Source organism: Bombina bombina, chromosome 8 (genome assembly GCF_027579735.1).
Source record: "Bombina bombina isolate aBomBom1 chromosome 8, aBomBom1.pri, whole genome shotgun sequence".
Lineage (NCBI taxonomy): Eukaryota > Metazoa > Chordata > Amphibia > Anura > Bombinatoridae > Bombina > Bombina bombina.
In genome coordinates, this window is record NC_069506.1 from 63,208,136 (window position 1) to 63,223,101 (window position 14,966).

The 14,966-nt window shown below is 35.0% G+C and overlaps 1 protein-coding gene across 1 annotated transcript in view; it reads left to right on the top strand.

The window, feature by feature from the left end:
• The window catches only part of CHD5 (chromodomain helicase DNA binding protein 5), a 584,561-nt gene that overhangs the window by 239,344 nt on the left and 330,251 nt on the right, over positions 1-14,966 (top strand). The window contains exons 6-7 of the mRNA XM_053690398.1: positions 4,980-5,218; positions 11,693-11,817. Coding sequence (XP_053546373.1) covers positions 4,980-5,218; positions 11,693-11,817 — 364 coding nt within the window. The remainder of the gene's footprint in view (positions 1-4,979; positions 5,219-11,692; positions 11,818-14,966) is intronic.

Consider the following 14,966-nt stretch of genomic DNA (forward strand, 5'->3'; position numbering starts at 1 on the left):
AATCGCCAACATTGTTTCTGTTTTGTAAATTTGTAGTAAAAAAATACTTAAAATAATCATTACATTGGAAATAATCTTTAAAAATATCATTACATTATGTACTTATGTATATTGTTCCTGCATTGCTATGACATTGCTATTACTGTAGCGCATATCTGATGCTAAAAATGTCCTGGGTGCCAGGGAGCTGTTCCAAAAAGATATTTTCAAAAATATATTTATCCATGTTATACTTTTTATCAATATTCTTATACATCTATACAATATAGATCACTGTGTAGCACATACTTGTATTCATCGTATGTCATTTTTACCTAGAACAATAAAGCAGGGAATTCTGGGCAAGGATGTGCAAACCAATGTCACATTACCTCACCTTTTTGCTATTAAATGATTATAATTAATAATAATAATTAACAGCTTTATCTGAAACCAAAATTATTTGACGAAATGTAAGAAAAACAAAGACAGGAAAAATAGAAATATAAGATTACATAGAAGGACTCGCCGGCATGGAGGCATTGCTATTTGAAATGATTTCTTAGACATAATCATGAATCCAAGTAGTTCCTAAAACCCGTTTTAATCTCAAACCCTCATGACAGCTTTACTAGGATGCAAATTAACAAAAGAAGAGAATAGGGGCTTTAGCTCTCAAATCCACTTATTGGGAGTAAATTAATAAAAAACAAACCTATATTCTATAAGAGTAAAAAAAGGGGAATCCTATACCCCTAGACAAATACTACACTTTTAAAAACCTAATCAACTAACATTGCATGATTCACCTCCCTGTTTCCTGGCCGATAGCTGGCTATGTCGGCATTAGGTGATAGGGGTGAAGAGCACACAGTAGCTACCAAAACAGACGTGTTTCGGCCCTATTACAGATCTTTCTCAATGTTGTTTCCCTGTTGGGCTTTAAATAGCATAATTATCGATAACGCCAATCTCAGGGCACTTAGACCACGCCCCTCTGACTTCAGACCAAGTAACCCCACGTGGCCACTCTGCTCCGGATTGGTATGGAGGAGTGGTCATTAAGGGGAAAGTAAACAGCGATTGAAATGTATTCTTTTAGCAATTGTAACTAATTAACCTGTATTCTACAAGCTCCACCAACATATAATTACTTAGTTTTAGTTATAGTAGCCAATTCCTATTCTCAATTGGTTACACATAATAACACTGACAAATATACCAAAACTATAGATATAACTATTGTTAGAAAAAATATATATATAAAAAAGGGGAGCGAGGAATTACATTTATAATATTACCCTTACATTTATTCACACAAATACAAATTACCTATATGTCCCATTATAAATGTAAGTGTGTTGAATAATAGTAATATTAAAATTAGGAATAACAATTGTCCTCTGTGTAGATCAGGATACATCAGAATTCACAGCTAGATCAATTTTTCAATATTAAAATTCATACTCCATAATCCATATAAAATCAGGTTCACAAACATTGTGAGTATGCTCAACAATATTAGCCATTCATAAAAAGACCCAATTGTTATTGTTCTCATTCCTGCCGTTAGGTACAATGGAATTTAAATGGAATATCCATTTAGTTTATTTTTGCAACAGAACTAATTCTATATCTCCACTCCTTATACCACGTTTTACCTTCTCCAAACCCCAACATTTTAAGGTTTTAAAGTTCGCATTATGATACTTTACAAATGTCTCACAATACTTGTAATTTTGTTCCCCTTTTCAATGTCTTTCTTGGCATTACGTATGTTGCAAAGATGTTCAGTCATTCTAGTACCAAGTGCCCTTGTAGTCATGCCAACATAGAAAATATTGCAATCACACATGTGCTTTTACAGTTAATAAAGTTATTTATTGTCCATTTTTTATTGAATCTATCAATGATTGCTTCTTTCTTAATCATATGAGGGCACATTTTAAAACTGCCACAGGGAATTAAGCCATTATAAATTGGGGTCTATGAGCATTTCTGTCTTAATGACTGTTAGTAAGTTGTTTTCCAAAATTTCCTGCTCTCTTAAAGGTAAATTGTGGTTTTAATGGTAATATATTTTTTAGTTGATCACCCAATCTTAGTATATGCCAGTGTTTCTCAAAAATGCCATGAACTAAATCACTTTGTGGGAAATATGTAGATATGAATAAAATCTGGTTGTCTACAGATGGTTCTTTCGGCTGTAGGAGCTCATTCCTATGCTTATTCATAGCAATATGATATGCCTTAGCTAATTTCTTTCGCAAATAACCTCACTAAAGGAGTCTATTTTTTAGCTCTTTTGCAGCTGCTTTAAATGACTCCATTGTTGAACAATTTCTCCTTAACTGGTGGTATTCCCCAACCGGTAAGCTTCTTACTGTAGATGGATGTTGATGACTAGTGGCATGGAGCATAATATTGGTGGATGTTGGTTTTCTTTAGCTATCTGTTTCAACAGAATTATCTAGTTTTTTGATCACAAGATCTAAAAATTCCACCTTCTCCTTATCATCCACATATGTCAGAAAGAGACCCATTGGGTTGTCATTTAAGATACCTATAAATTCCTGAAGAAGTTCCTTCGAACCATGCCAGACAAATAAAATATCATCTATGTATCAAGACCAATGTGAGATGTATTGTGTGTTCTCTTTCAATGATTAATGGAACACCACTGTTTCCTCCAATGAAGATACATATTAGAATAAGTTGCAGTGCCACATGCCTGCAGAAGGAATTTGCCGTCAAACACAAAATAATTATAACTTAAAACAAATTTTAATAACTGAACAACAAATTATTTTGTCTCAATCGTCATTAAATTATTTTTTTGCAGTAAACCCTCACTTTAGTTGAATATTAGTATACAGTGACTCAACGTTGCATGTGATAAGAAAAGATTCAGGGGTGGTATTAAATATTTGAGTTTTATTTAATATATGCATAGAATCTCTGGTATAAGATGGGAGTGTTTACACATTATATTTAAGTCTAGCATCCATATATTCACTAGCTCTTTCTGTTAAAGAGTCTATACCCAAAACTATCGGTCTGTCTGGATGGCAGTTTAGGTTTTTATGCACCTTCGGCAATAGATACAATGTGGCTATTTGGGATTTTTAACGTCTAGGAATTTATATTCTTTAGAGCAGGGGTCAGCAACCTTGGCACCCCAGATGTTTCGGAGTAAGTTTGTTATATTGTTCAAGAAAAACATCTGTTGGATTACTCAGTAGACGTTTATAAATTTTGTCATTCATTAACTGAGTTAATGCCTTATAGATATACATTTCTGTATGCCAAATTACTATATTCCCTCCTTTATCACGCTTTTTAATTTGAACATCAGTCCAATTAGAAATCTCTAACAAAGCTTTTTTCTCTTCCCTAGTAAAATTACCAGCAAGTTTAACCCTTGGAATGTTGATGTAGAATATATCATTGCAAAATAAATTAATAAAAGTAGTAGAGTGTGGGAATGTAAGGCTTGGGGGTACAAAATGGGATTTTGATTTTAATATTTTACGCAAACTGTCATTACAAACTGTGTTATGTTAGATCCCTTCAGCAAAGTAATCAGATCATCTGGTGCCTGTAAATCTGCACTTTCTTATGTTCCTATTTCTGTATTACTGAAGAAATATTTATTGAGCAAAACTTTGCGAACAAATAAATGGGTATCCTTTACAACCTCAAATTTGTCAATGCTGGTGGTGGGTATAAATGACAAACCTTTTTTCAGAACAGATATTTATATGCTTGTAAGTGGTTTGCCAAAAAGGTTGAGATAATGTTTAAACCTGAATCAACTACTTTCTCTTTTTCTGGAATTTGTGATGGAATCTTATCTGTCTCCGTGTAAGGAGTCTTTTTCCTTCCCCTTCTGACTCTTCTCCTAAAGGGACATTATTAGTGAGTGTGGTTTAATGCTATTTCTTATTATGGGTTTAGGTCTTTTTTTTGTTATCAGATGCCTCAGTATCTGTGGTTCCTCATTCTTTTTCAATACTTGTGTTTTTGTTTTGCGCCCAAAGATCATATTTCCCTATCAAATCTTTTTTCTCAGAAATTAATTTAGCAAATGTTTCCACTTTTCCCTTCAATTTTATTATATGATTTTTAAAAATCCTGTTTTAGTTCATGATGTTTTAATTCATCACCCATTTTGGAGATGTCACTAGAAATATCGTTAAATTTATCCATCTCATCTTCAACCAAATATTCTAAAAACCTAATCAACTAACATTGCGTGATTCATCCCCTGTTTCCTAGCTGAAACAGAAAGGTGTTTTAACTGAATGTTCAGTGAAATTAATTTATTATTATTATTATTATTATCGGTTATTTGTAGAGTGGCAACAGATTCCGCAGCGCTAAATTAATAAAGGTGTGGTATTTGTTTAGGGGTATATGATGAACCTTTTTACTCCTATAGATTAAAGGTTTGTTTTTATTAATTGATTTACTCTCAATAAGTGGATTTGAGTGCTAAAATCTGTATTCTTTTCGCTTCTTTTGTTAATTTGCATATATATTAAGGGGCAGCACCAGACATAGCCATATTTTTTGTGGCCCTGTCTTTTCTACAAATGTAATTGTCACAGTGCCAGTATTTTCTCTTTTTTTATAAGCTTTACTAGGATAACAGGAATAGATGTATACAATGTATGCCTTAAGGCGGTCAGGAGCAAAATTGCACTACCATGAAGTAGTCAATGTCTTTTAGGAGCAAAAAAAAAAAAAAAGTAATTTGACTATCCTTACCCAGAACCCCCCCCCCCCCATGGAAAAGACTGTTTGCTGTGGTTTTCTAATTTGTTTAGATGTGAGACTGTCATATACAATAATTTACTATTCACTATATTTACTGTGGATGGTTTTGTTCCTCACCTTTTAACTCACTGTACCTTGTTTTAAAATTGGTCTTTTTGAGATAGTAAAATAATATGAGTATTTTATAAATCTCCTATTTGTGCATTTTTTTTTGTATTTAGGCCTTTAATTGCAAAGAAAAATCCAAAAATCCCAATGTCCAAGATGATGACAGTGCTTGGTGCCAAATGGCGAGAGTTCAGTGCCAACAACCCATTAAAAGGGAGCTCAGCAGCAGCAGCGGCAGCAGCAGTGGCAGCAGCTGTTGAAACTGTAGCTGTGGCTCCTCCATTGATGGTCACTCCTCAACAACCAGTCCAGCCTGCACCCATAAGGAAAGCAAAAACCAAGGAGGGAAAAGGTATTCTGTGACATTGTAACATTGATGAACTTAGATGATGCTTTTGGACTCAAATTCAGTTACTGATTGTCCATCTAAACATTTCGGACATACCTATTGTAAAGATGTTCTCCCCAACAACTATTTATGCAAACACCACCCAACTGATTTGTTTGACTACCTGGCTAAAATTTAAGACAATATTAACTTAAAATTAACTATTATTGCATTTTCAATGTTTTTTACACAAATGTTTTGTCTGCCATTACCCAGTTTATAGTATTTAAAAAAAAAATATTTCTTAATAAAAATGTTTTTCTGTAGTGTAGGGAACCCCCCTCCCCTCCAAGTGATTGTTCCTGTGGATACCCTCCTCCCCCATGTCATTACCCTTTTCTGTAGCATAGAGAAGCCTTCCCTCCCTCATCCAATCCTTTTTCTGCAGCATAGGGAACCCTCTCCTTCCTCCCCTCCCTCCCCTCTCCCAGGATGCGCTGCTCGCCTCCCTCCATCCCTTACAAATACCCACGGCATCACCGCAAGCCAATACAGGCAGTGAAACAGAGTCTCATACAAATAAACTAAATACCTTTATCTATCCATTGTTTAATAGTAGGGAATATAGGTGATTTCCAGTTTAAGGTTATCAGCAATTTAACATCTTAGCCAATGAACATTTAACTTGACTTGGATTTTTAAGAAATATATTAAGCAAAACTATATTGTATATTTTATAATTGATACAAAGGACAATGGTGAAGCTTATGATAAGTAAAATAATTATTCTGTATGACTGCTTGTTGGAAATGTTATTGCACATAAAAATGATTAGAAAAAGGACCAATTACCAAGGAGGGAAATCAATATTCTTGCTAATACTGTCAATCGATTTCCGATTGGTCAGAATCTGGACTAATATAACCTGGCAAAGAATGCTTCTTGCTTTATATATAACATCCTTATAACAATAATTTAAAGATATATGAAGAAGAAAATGTTCCACATAAAATTTTTTCGTGAACATTCTAATTATTCATTGTATTTAAAAGAACATTAAACCTAAAATGTTTCTTTCATGATAGAGAATACAATTTTTAATCAACTTTCCAATTTACTTATTTTTTTCAAATTTGCTTAATTCTCTTTGTATCCTTTGTTGAAGAAGCAGCAATGCACTACTTCTTTATGAATTCTTTGGGTGAGCCAAATAACATGAGGCAAATATGTACAGCCACCAATCAGCAGCTCCTGAGCCTACCTAGGTATCCTTTTCAACAAAGAGAACTAAACACATTAGATAATAGAAGTAAATTGAGAAGTGGTTTGAAATCACATGCTCTGTCTGAATCATAAACATTTGGGTTTCATTTTCCACAAAAAGAAAATTGACTAATTTATTTATTGTTATTCTATTACCTGTGCTGTAAAGCAGTATTTCTCAACCTTTGTGTATCATGCACCCCTAGAGGCATACATTTTTGGCTTAGGTACCCCAACTGCAACACTTGAATAATAAAGAATATCCCAGAATTAAAGCGATGGTAAACTTGATCGATCAGGAACATATCATTTTAACTATCGTTGAAATTTTATTCAACCTTCATTCATCAGGTCCTATTTATTAAGTGTCTGTCCAACATGATCCGATCAGCGGATCATGTCCGACAGACATCGCTGAATGCGGTGAGCAATACGCTCTCCGCATTCAGCATTGCACCAGCAGCTCTTGTGAACTGCTGGTGCAACACCGCCCCCTGCAGATTCACGGCCAATCGACCGCTAGCAGGGGGTGTCAATCAACCCGATCATATTCAATCGAGGTTGAATTGCGGCGATGTCTGTCCACCTCCTCAGAGCAGAAGGACAGGTTATGGAGCAGCGGTCTTTAGACCGCTGTTTCATAACTGGTGTTTCTGGCGAGCCATACGGAGCTTGATTAATGGGCCCCATTGTCTTTTTTTTTTTTTTGAAACGTTTCCTTTATTAACCAATTAATTTTAGGGTCGATAGGCGCCAAGTTCTAAATCCAAAACGCTCCTTTGTTGTATTGCACATGCGCTTCGATTTGGGACAGATCTCTGACTCCGTGTGCGTTCATGGTGAACGCATGCGCTGTAGGAACATCAGAGAATCCCACTTACGTCATTCAGCTACGAGACTGAAGCTATTGATTCTCTGCTCATTAGCAAGGTCTAATAACACTCTCTATAAAATAACTATAAAATACCTGGATAAAAATTGTAAATAACAGTTTCTGCAGATGATTTTTTCTTCATACAATACTTGTGAATCGCTCTTAATAAAAGCGGAATCACACTCTTTCAAATGTGCGGAATACTCTCTCGATCAGCTCCTTTACTAAATGTAAACAATTAATCTTGTGATTCATTAATTATATTGAAGCAGCTGCTGCGATATTGCGTTTACATGAGAGGTGAGTTTTAAAACAACTAAATTTACTATCACTTTAAGGACAAATTGGTATCAGATACTATATTTTTGTGTTTCTTTTTTTATTTATTTAACAAGTTTTACTGAATTGAAAAAAATAACTCACCAACACACAGTTTCTTTAATATTATGTAATGTAAAAAAAAACATGGTGAGGGAAGTAATATTTATGTTACCACATTTCTGCATATAACTTTATTATATACACAAGTTATCACACTCATGTAATTGTGGCATACTGGGGTATAGAACACTTTAACTGGCACTTTCCCTGTGACACATTTTATATCAGTGTTTCTCAAATACATTTCTCAAATGTCACTAACCAGCCAGGGCCGGACTGGAAATAAAAAGCAGCCCTGTAAAAATATAAAGACCAGCCCTATTTTCCGTTGAGTTGGTAGAATGCACACGTCCCATTTTTCTCAAAGGGGATTACTGAGACACTCCTTCCCCAATATTTTTTTCAGAATTAAATTATATTACTTTGTATTAAATAAAAATGTCAGATTGATGTTATATAAGCACCCTACAACCCAGTTGCATCCATTAGTCAGCCCTTTAAATTGCAGCTTTCCAGCCCCAGTTGCTGCAGCCCACCGGGAAATCTCCTGGTATCCTGGTAGGCCAATCCGGCCCTGTAACCAGCCAACATTTAAAGTTTTCCCTACCTGAGAACTGGTGATTCAGTCACAGTAAATGAGCAGTTAACCAGGCCAGGCAGGGAAATACAATTTGGTTGTGTTAGGGGCCATAACCATATACTAGAATCTTTAAAAATAACTTGTAAAAGTGTCTTTTTTAAGAAGATTGTTGAACATATCCCTCATCCCTAGTGAACAGATGTATATGAAAACTTCCCTACAGCGTATCCATTTTGAAAACATACTTTACAGCACAGTTTATCGAGTAGCTTTATAGTAGACAATTATCTTTTAAAGTGCCATTAAACACCTCTTATTTTTTTTGTAAAATTTGGGCTTTGTGCCACACTTCATAAAAAGGCCATAAAGCAAAATATGGAACCTAGGTTTTTAAAATGCTGCAAATTACCTAATCCAGCTATTTGATTTGCAGCAGTTGCAAGGGTATAGAATTTACTTTTACACAAACCCAAGAGCTGTTTAATATATTTAAAAAAAAATACAGAATAATAAGATGGTTCACAAAATCCTTTTAAATTTAGAACATAATCAAATGAGTAATTTTGGACATCCCTTGTACATTGTTTCATTGCAAATATTTATTATTATGTAAACAATATATTCTTATTAATTCTTATTAATTTAGTCCTAAAGGGACCTGACATTTTTCTTACATAATTGAGATGGAGAATACAAATAGTGAAAAGGTGATAGAGCCCAGGCGCCTACCCTAGGAAGGCTAGGTTTTAGTAATATGTGACCAGACCTTGGCTAAAAATTACTTTAATAAATTTCACATATAAATAAAATCAAGGTGCAATTAGGTATAAGCAATGAACAACAATAGCTTTAAGAACAATATTAAAAAACAATATAAAAACACAATAAATTATACTTCATGGATCCATGAGCAGGAATAACAGGTAAATGGCAGCAAATTATGTAACAGGTAAGAACAATGGTAAATTTAATATTAGGACAGAGATAAATCTAATAATAAAAAGAGTTCATAAAAATCCAAAAGTCCAAAGGCTCCAAAAAATCAAATGGAAATCCAAAATAGTTAATAAAAAATGTGTTTATAATCCTGTGATAAACAATTGATGTGCAATTCCAATAAAAAATGTTGTCCAAAAATAAGAGTCAAATCCAAATGAGTGACTAAAGTCTTAAAGTAGTCAAAATGTGTGAAAAAAATATGTGATCAGAAGTGGCATCAGGAAATTTGGTGAAGTTGGTGGTATATACAGCAAAGTCTATGGTGTTAAAAAATAAATAAAAGGAATGAAAGAAAAAATGATTCTGCAATCTCCAAATAGGCTGGTGATATAAAAGCAAAAATATCAATGACAAAAAGAAGGAACAGACGATCCACCTGTGGAAAAAACAAAACAAAATATAGTGTAGGATGTCCTAAAAGAATAGCAAATAATGGAATAAGGCTTACCAGTGCTGGTCTACGCGTTTCGGCCTGTGCTAGGCCTTTCTCAAGACTGGCTTGTGCATGTTACAGGTGGCCTTATATAGGGTGCTTTACCGGATGCTGCAAATTCGTTTACTTCCGGTTTTTAATGTTGCGTTTTTATCAATAAACAAACTAAACTATGAACTTAGTTCAGTGATTTTAAAATGGGAGACCTGAGTCTGAGTTGATAAAATGGGAGACCTGAGTCTGAGTTGATAAAAACGCAACATTAAAAACCGGAAGTAAACGAATTTGCAGCATCCGGTAAAGCACCCTATATAAGGCCACCTCTAACATGCACAAACCAGTCTTGAGAAAGGCCTAGCACAGGCCGAAACGCGTAGACCAGCACTGGTAAGCCTTATTCCATTATTTGCTATTCTTTTAGGACATCCTACACTATATTTCGTTTTGTTTTTTCCACAGGTGGATCGTCTGTTCCTTCTTTTTGTCATTGATATTTTTGCTTTTATATCACCAGCCTATTTGGAGATTGCAGAATCATTTTTTCTTTCATTCCTTTTATTTATTTCTTAACACCATAGACTTTGCTGTATATACCACCAACTTCACCAAATTTCCTGATGCCACTTCTGATCACATATTTTTTTCACGCATTTTAACTACTTTGTCAGGCCCATTTATCAAGCTCCGTATGGAGCTTGAAGGGCCGTGTTTCTGGCGAGTCTTCAGACTCGCCAGAAACACAACTTATGAAGCAGCGGTCTAAAGATCGCTGCTCCATAACCCTGTCCGCCTGCTCTGAACAGGCGGACAGGAATCGCCGGACATCAACCCGATCGAATACGATCGGGTTGATTGACAGCTCCCTGCTGGCGGCCGATTGGCCGCGAGTCAGCAGGGGGCGGCGTTGCACCAGCAGCTCATGTGAGCTGCTGGTGCAATGTTAAATGCGGAGAGCGTATTGCTCTCCGCATTTAGCGAGGTCTTGCGGACCTGATCCGCAGTGTCGGATCAGGTCCGCAAGCCCTTTGATAAATGGGCCTGTAAGACTTTAGTCACTCATTTGGATTTGACTCTTATTTTTGGATAACATATTTTTTATTGGAATTGCACATCAATTGTTTATCACAGGATTATAAACACATTTTTTATTAACTATTTTGGATTTCCATTTGATTTTTTGGAGCCTTTAGACTTTTGGATTTTTATGAACTCTTTTTATTATTAGATTTATCTCTGTCCTAATATTAAATTTACCATTGTTCTTACCTGTTACATAATCTGCTGCCATTTACCTGTTATTCCTGCTCATGGATCCATGAAGTATAATTTATTGTGTTTTTATATTGTTTTTTAATATTGTTCTTAAAGCTATTGTTGTTCATTGCTTATACCTAATTGCACCTTGATTTTATTTATATGTGAAATTTATTAAAGTAATTTTTAGCCAAGGTCTGGTCACATATTACTAAAACCTAGCCTTCCTAGGGTAGGCGCCTGGGCTCTATCACCTTTTCACTACTTTTTCTGGGTAACTACTAGGAGCTACCCGCCCCCAGCCTTAAAGGTTTCCATCAGGCGCTGAGGCCAATCCATAGATGGAGAATACAAATGTCAACAATTTTCCAATGTACTATTATCTAATTTGTTTCATTATCATAGTATCCTTTGTTGAAGAAGCAGCAATGCACTACTAGCATAGATGTACAGCCACCAATCAGCTGCTCCTGAGTCTACCTAGGTATCATTTTCAACAAAGGATACCAGGAAAACAAAACAAATTAGAAAATAGAAGTAAATTAGAAAGTGGTTTAAAATCACATCCTGTATCTGAATCATAAAAGAATAAACTTTGGTTTCATGTCCCTTTAACATATTGTGGAAACTTGTATTTTAAACTATAAAAACTATAGTAATGTGAGTTTCTTCACTGTTTTATTTACTCAGTCAAACTTATATTTATTATTTTAGGCCCAGGTGTAAGGAAGAAATCTAAAAACTCGAAAGATGGCAAGAAAAAGGCGAAAAACAAGAAAATTTCAAGTCTAAAATTTAAGTTTGGAGGAATGGCCAGCAAAAGGAAAAAGGGATCATCTGTAAGTATGATCTTAAACTGAAGAGAGATAACTTAAGTACTGCTAATTTAAATGTTAAGGGAATAGTGTAGTCAAAATTAAACTTTTGTGATTCAGATAGAGCATGCAATTTTAAGCAACTTTTTAATTTACTCCTATTATCAATTTTTCTTCATTCTCTTGGTATCTTTATTTGAATGTAAGCTTAGGAGCGGGCACATTTTTTATTCAGCACCTGGGTAACGCTTGCTGATTGGTGGCTACATTTAGACACCAAATTAGAAAGCACTACCCAGTGTGCTGAACGAAAAATGGGCCGGCTTGTAAGCTTACATTCCTGCCTTTTTAAATAAAGATACTAAGAGAACGAAGAAAAATTAAGAATAGGAGTAAATTAGAAAGTTGCTTAAAACTGCATGCTCTAGCTGAATCATGAAAGTTTAAGTTTGACTTGAGTATCCCTTTAAAATGACATTAAAGGGTAAGAAAATATTACAATGTTTTAGTTATTTTATTATTGTACTGTTGCTTGCAAAGAAATTAACCACATTGTTAAAATCAGCTCCAAAGCAGCAATGCACTACTTACTGAACACTTCTAGGGAGCCAATTTCAAGATGTGAGTAGCCACCAATCACCAGCTAGCTCCTCGTATTACGTTGCTGCTCTTAAACCAACTTAGGTATTCTTTTCAACAAAGGATGCCAAAATAATAAAGTACAATTTTTATAATAGACATAAATAGAAAACTCTTTTAAAATTGCATGTCCTATCTGACTCATGAAAGTTTAAATATACATTGCATTATACTTTCATAATTTATTTTGCCCAATTTCCTGTAATTATTCTCTGCAAATAGAGTTTCCCAATTCTGGGTGCTAGACATCAGAAAGCCTTGCTCTGCTACATATCTGCCCCTGACATTTCTCAGGAGAGGAGGTAAGATGCCGCACTTTTATATCCCGTTAAAGTGACATGAAACCCAAAAACAGTACTTCATAAATGAGACAGAGTATGCGATTTTAAACAACTTTTTAATGTACTTCTATTATCTAATTTGCTTAGTTCTTGTTGTATCCTTTGTCAAAAGCCATACCTAGTTATGCACAGGAGCAGCAATGTACTATTAGGAACTAGTTGCTGATTGGTGGCTGCACATGTAGGCCTCTTGTCATTGGGTCACCCAGTGTGTTCAGTTAACACCCAGTAGTGCATTGCTGCTCTTTAAAAAAATATGTGATGAAGCTATAATAATAGAAGTAAATTGGAAAGTTGTTTGAAATTATATGCTTATTCTGAAATATGAAAAATGTGGATTTCCTGTCTCTTTAAGGCTCGGATAGTAAACCTTCTCATTGGCTTTGTTTGACACAGAAAGATTTTGATTGTTCCAATAAAAACATTTTAGGTTTTACATCCCTTTAATGTCCCTTCAAGAATAAAATATGTGAAAATTATTAGCAAATGTAAAAAGAATAAGATTGTAGGAAGGCTTTTTATTTTGATATACAACTTATTTTGCCTTGGAAGTGATCTGTACTTGTTAAAGCACATAAATGGCACAGAGGGGCCGATTTAACAAATGTCGGACGGATATGTAGTGATGTTGACACCCCAACATCACTACATTTTTACATTGATATGCCCCAGAATCTTCAGGCTGCTCCAGCGAGAGCTATGGGCTATCAGACACTCTGTAATGATCTCTGCTATTGATCCGGATGGTCAGGTCAAATATATACGATTTAACAGAAGATAGCCGGTGCTATGGAAGCAAGCGACCGATCAGGCTCAGGGCTGGCTCCGCCCCCCCAACATCACTAAATTTAAAGGGACACTGAACCCAAATTTTTCTTTCGTGATTCAGATAGAGCATGCAATTTTAAGCAACTTTTTCATTTACTCCTATTATCAATTTATCTTTGTTCTCTTGCTATCTTTATTTGAAAAATAAAGCATCTAACCTTTTTTGTTGGTTCAGACCTCTGGATAGCACCTTTTTATTGGTGGATGAATTTATTCAACAATCAGCAAGCACAACCCAGGTTGTTCACCAAAAATGGTCCGGCATCTAAACTTACATTCTTGCATTTCAAATAAAGATACCAAGAGAGTGAAGAAAATTTGATAATAGGAGTAAATTAGAAAGTTGCTTAAAATTGCATGCTCTATCTGAATCACGAAAGAAAAAATTTGGGTTCAATGTCCCTTTAACATTGCACAAGCATTTCTAGTGAAATGCTTGTGCAATGCCGCCCCTGCACATTCACGGCCAATCCGCTGCTAGCAGGGGGTGTCAATCACCCGATCATATCTGATCGGGATAATTGCTGTCCGCGACCTCAGAGGACCACTGCTTCTTAACTTACATTTCCGGCAAGCCGCTGCTTCATCAATATACCCCTAAGAGTCTTGCAAGGCTGGTACAAAATATCTAGAAGCATTTTTTGCAAAGCTCTATTTCTTATGGAACAATAACTTGGGCTGATTTACCATTTGGAGTGTTGAATTTGAGCTGTGTAACATTCCCCCTAAATTTTAATTTACTATTTAGTAACCTGGTAAGTCTTAGAGGGAAAATTAGCATCTTGGAGTATGTTGCTTAGCAACTCTACCAAGACATTTTAAAAAACAAGCTTTGCACCTACAACCTTAACCTGTGGTCAACTTGTCCATACACTTTTACTAATTAAAGGGACACTCAAGTCAAAATTAAACTTTTATGATTAGGATAGAATATGCAATTTTAAACAACTTTCCAATTCACTTCCATTAGCAAAATGTGCACAGCCTTTTTATATTTACATGTTTTGAGTCACCAGCTCCTACTGAGCATGTGCAAGATTCACATAATATACGTATATGTATTTGTGATTGGCTGATTGCTGTCACCTGATACAGGAGGAGTGGAAATAGACATAACTGAAACTTATCAGGAAAAAGCTGCTACTCATTTGAAGTTCAGCCTAAGTTCTATTGTCTTTTTATCATGCATTTGTTGATTATGCAGCTTTACTGTATTTACAGGTCCTTTAATTTACATGTCAGACTCCTATGTTTAATATACTTTTCTTCAAGATTTTAAACAATACAATTATGTAAGTATGAACGAATACTTAAATGTATATTTCATTATCTTAATGGGGTCTTTCTATCAAGCTCCGTACGGAG